Here is a 4,957-nt window from a genome sequence, read left to right as displayed (position 1 = left end):
AAGAGAAACTGTGTAATATAGATGGCTTTTTCTCAATTCCCCATCAAGTTGTTGTTAAGTGCCTTCAAGCTGTTTCTGACTCATAGTGACCCGGTATAGGGTTTCTGAGGAGCAGCTGGTAGGTTTGAACTGTCTTATAAATAAATAACATTTTTAGTTTGATGAACATTAATTGTATCTCTTGATGAAAGTAATTGTATCTCTGGGGTTAGAAATTTTCTGTAGGTGGTGATTTTGTCCAAGGCACATATATTATCAGGAAATAGGAAGAATTGCCACGTGTAGGTCCCTCATAATTATGAAGCAAAAAACAGATAATACTGGACCTTGGTTCTTACTCCATCCCTACAAATGAGAATTTCTTCCCTTCATCTATTTTTATAACAACTTTGTTGTTGTTGTTGTTAAGTGCCATCGAGTCGGGTCCGACCCATAGCGACCCTGTACAGGGTTTCCAAGGGTGTAAATCTTTACGGGAGTAGAAAGCCTCATCTTTCTCCCGCGGAGCGACTGGTAGTTTCGAACCGCTGACCTTAAGGTTCGCAGCCCGATTCGTAACCACTACGCTACCAGAGCTCCTTATATAGTTGTGTTAGCAGTCGAGTCAGTTCCAACCCAACGGACCCTGTAAAGGGTTTCCAAGGAATGATTGGTGGGTTTGGACCACCAACCTTTCGGTTAGCAATCCAGTGCTTATCCTACATCACCACACCAGGTCCCCACTCTTCTATATACTACTTATATACTTATAACAACTTTAGACGGTAATATTTTGGAAAAGCAAACCAAATAGAATCAGGTGTTCAAGTATTTATTTTAATTCTTATAAAATACTGTAGAAATGAAAGCAAACTGATATGCACATATGTACAAAATTTTCCTTCTGAAAAATAACCTAGAAAAGTAGATGGTTAAAAAAAACTTTAAAAGATTTAACCAGTACTATGAAGCTGAATTTCTCAAAGTAAAGTGATAGTAATTTTAAATTGCTGGTTACAGTTAAGTTTCTAGGCTTATTTATACATCTTACTGTAGTAAGATACATCAAGAAGTTTCCTTTATTTTAGAAGTATCTTCAGTTTTGTTTCATTTCATCAAGTAACCATGAAAAATTTTCCCTCTTTACAAATCTTTCAATATGAGGGCATGGCATATTAAGTTACAAATGAACTTCAATCATCTTCTTCCTGTTGTGTTATAGGTCGGAAAGGCAACGTTGTTTGTCCTCTTTCTGGATCAGACATTCGAAGAATTCTAATCAGTTTACTTGAAGGAAGTGAGCTAGAGGAAACAAAATTAATTACTCTATTTTCCACAAAACTCTGTTTGTATTTCAAAAAATTCTAGCACTACCCTAATGAATAAAACTAAAAACCAAACTAGCTCCCACTGAGTTAATTCCATGTCATAGTGACCCTATAAGACAGAGAAGATCTTCACCCTAGGGCTTTACACCTTGTAAATCTTTACGGAGCACTCATCTTTCTTCCATGGAACAGGTGGTGGGTTTGAATTGCTGACCTTTAGGTTAGCCGCCCAATGCTTAATCCACTACAGTACTAAGGCTCCTCTCTATGAATACGTACATCAAAATGACTGCTATCTGTGAATAGGGAGATATATCTCATATCTCCAATTCTAAGAAAAATATAATTTGTAATATGGAAATAATTTCTTTTAATTTTTAAAAATTAACCTCCTGTTTGATGTCATGGATTATTTAGTTCACAAGAAATTAAGAGTTCTATATATGTAACTCTTCTAATTCATATTCTTCTTGTTTAGCCAAGAAGGAATGACTAATTATTCCCAATCACAAACATAAATCCCCATATGATCAAGGGACCATTTTAGAAATAGAACATCAGCTATAAGTGACACCCTATAGGCACCCAATAAATGCAGACTAACAACATACAGAGGTATTTACTTAAAAATATAGGTGCTTATTAAGTCACCAAAAAAAGTCAGAGGTAAGGAAACAATAAATTGTTTCTTTATTCTAAACCAAACTGCTAAAGTTAAATTAATTGGTATGGTAACTACAGAGAAGCAGGCTCAAAACAGAAACAGCAGCATATCAATGAACATATTTAAATCAATTTGCTTCAGTTATGGAAGAGAGATAATATATAGAAATTACAGACATCTAAGAATTAAAAAGTCATCTTAAATCTTCCTTACTAATACACGCACTCATTTTTCTCTTTGTATAGACCATTTGTGTTAAAAATTAAGATTATATTTCTTTCCTCTTTTATATACTTGATAAATGTTTTTACAGAAAAGTTTTTAGATGTTACCTCATACTTTGAGGAGTAAGCAAAATAAATTGTCTAAAACGTTGGGAATCCGCCATCTTGAGTATCATGTCCATTGCAATTCTCCTATTAACCATATCCTAAAGAACAAAAGTAAAATACACGGTCAGTATTCTACAAATCATATTTCTGTAAAACCAGCACTCTGCTGGCTGATAACAGACATTTGCAGTTCTCATCTAGGAATTACCCATTCTTGCATAAGGTCACTATGAGTTGGTACCGACTTGATGGCACCTAACAACAACAACAAAAAATCTATGATATCAAGGAATTCATGTGCAAAAAGATAATATCAGAACTATTTGGGAAAATAATTGTAAACATTATCTTGCAGGTTATTTTTATAGTTAAAGTATTTGTATTGATAGCCCCTCCCCACAAATATCCTTCTATAATAATGGTTAATCAATTTAGAAAACAAATATCTAGACTCAAATTTCAAATACTCAAAGATCAAAGTATTTAAAACAATCTGAGCCTTGTGACAGTCTTCCACATTTCAAACAAAATAGAGCAATTTGAATTTATACATCATTTTCCTGATTGAATAGTTTCTAAAAAGTTAAATGATGCATTTGTGTTACATGCTACTGAGTCGGTTCTGACTCATAGCAACCCTGTATAAGGTTTCCAAGGAGCCCGCTGGTGGGTTTGAACCACTGACATTGTGGTTAGCAGGCCAGTGCTTATCCTACAGCGCCACACCAGGACTATGTATTAGTGTATAGAAAAGAACTAATGTTTATATAAGTTATAATGTTATATATAATAGGCTTCAAATTAAATGAATGAGAACTAGTACTTACATTTTCGGAGTCAAATAACAATAAAAACAAAAACCAGAACAGCCCCTTAAAAATTCCTGAAAGCTATAGAAACAAGTATCTTTAAAGGTCTTCTTAAAACTACAGAGCACGATGGTGTCCAACCCAGATTTTGGAGTCAACCAATCCAAGCTTTAATGTTCACTGGCTCTTTCATCAGGCATACCTGTAATGTCATTTAACTTAAAAGTTAACAAATCAATCAAAGTTGGCTCAAATGAAATACTATCCTTTCAAAGTAAGTGCCAAAAAATACTTCCTTCCTTTGGATCAGTTCTCAGAACTTGGGCACATACTGAATAATCTCAATGAGAACAAGGCACCATTCTCATTGAGAAGGTTGAACCACAAGGCTGGCTGTTCAAACCCACCAGCTACTCTGGAAACCCCCACACAGGGTTTACTATGAGTCGGGACTGGATTGGTGGCACTTAACAATAACAGCACATTTCAAAAAGAAGTCACTGAGAATTAAATCTGACAAGATGAGGCACAAATTGCACAGTGCCATTTTATACAACATAATATACGCAGCTATCATCTATGATTGATGAATTAACTTTGAAGCTCATTTTCAGAGAAATTTCTAACCAATCTTTTGCCATGGCATCACAGGACATGGCATCACAGGAAAAAAAGTGACACCAAAGGATTATACAACACTCAAGCAAAAACCAAACCCACTATGTCAAATGAATTCAGTCTCACAGCAGCCCTATACGACAGAGCAGAAATGCCTCATGGTTTCCAAGGTTAGACATTTTTATGGAAGCAGACTACCATATCGTTCTCCCACGGAGTGGTTAGTGGGTTTGAACCACTGAGCTTTCAACTGGCAACCGAGCACTTTAACCATGGTTTCATTGTTGGGTCTGACTCACAGCTACCCTGTATAGGGTTTCCGAAGAGCGACTGGTGGCTTTGAGCAAATGTCCTTGTGATTAACAAGGCCACTTAGGGCCCCTACATATATTAATCCTGATTCATGTGAAAAACACTGACTAAATGCTCATTATACATTAGGCATTGTTGCTGTTGTTAAGGGCCGTCGAGTCGATTCTGACCCATAGCAATCCTGTATAGGGTTTCCAAGGAGCAGCTAATGAGCTTGAACCACTGACCTTTAGTTCAAAATATTTCGCAGTCTGGCACATTAACCTACAGTGCCACACCAGGACTCCATTAGGAGATACAAATATGATTAAAGTACATTCCATAATCTTAAAAAAATAAAATAAAAAAAGCTGTATTCTGGTGGAAGATTCAGATAAGTAAATAGGCAACTGATGGGATATTAATCACTCTTACAGTATGAGCTGATATCAGGTGGTGTCAAGGGTACTCTAGAAGCTCCTAATTATTTCCTACAGGGGATGGTCCTGGAGGGTGTCATGATGGTGTAGAATACACATTTTGGAGGCAACCAGGGGACTCAAATCCTAAGTTTATTGTTCAATGGCTCTTTGAACTGAATCTTGAAAGATGAATAGGGAAGTTTGACAATACAGGCAGTCCCCAGGTTACAAAGGAGGTATGTTCCCATCTTATAAGTCTTTAAGTGGAATTTGTAGGTGAGTTGGAACAGGTGTATATGATTCTTATTTAGCCTTATTTTAGAAGGAACAACTGTCTGGAAGTCTTTTCAGTGATTTAAAGCTACAAGCGCAGCAAGTGAAGGTGATGGTGGTGAATTTGTTGTGAACAGGGTTGGCTCAATTGTTTCATATTTAATTTATAGAACATTAAAAAGCAAGTAGGATAGAGTGGATAGTGAAGCATCCAGCAGATAAGAGAGGGCATATGCATAAG

General features: G+C 36.2%; 1 protein-coding gene across 1 annotated transcript in view; it reads right to left on the bottom strand.

The window, feature by feature from the left end:
* Positions 1-1,172: 1,172 nt before the first annotated feature.
* Positions 1,173-4,957, bottom strand: part of SMC6 (structural maintenance of chromosomes 6) — a 106,940-nt gene continuing 103,155 nt past the window's right edge. Inside the window, exons 25-26 of the mRNA XM_006835266.1 lie at positions 2,304-2,401; positions 1,173-1,281 (exon numbers count right to left, since the gene is read on the bottom strand). Coding sequence (XP_006835329.1) covers positions 1,173-1,281; positions 2,304-2,401 — 207 coding nt within the window. The remainder of the gene's footprint in view (positions 1,282-2,303; positions 2,402-4,957) is intronic.

The sequence above is a fragment of the Chrysochloris asiatica genome, unplaced genomic scaffold (assembly GCF_000296735.1).
Source record: "Chrysochloris asiatica unplaced genomic scaffold, ChrAsi1.0 scaffold00016, whole genome shotgun sequence".
NCBI lineage: Eukaryota > Metazoa > Chordata > Mammalia > Afrosoricida > Chrysochloridae > Chrysochloris > Chrysochloris asiatica.
This window is presented reverse-complemented; position numbering and strand designations above follow the sequence as displayed.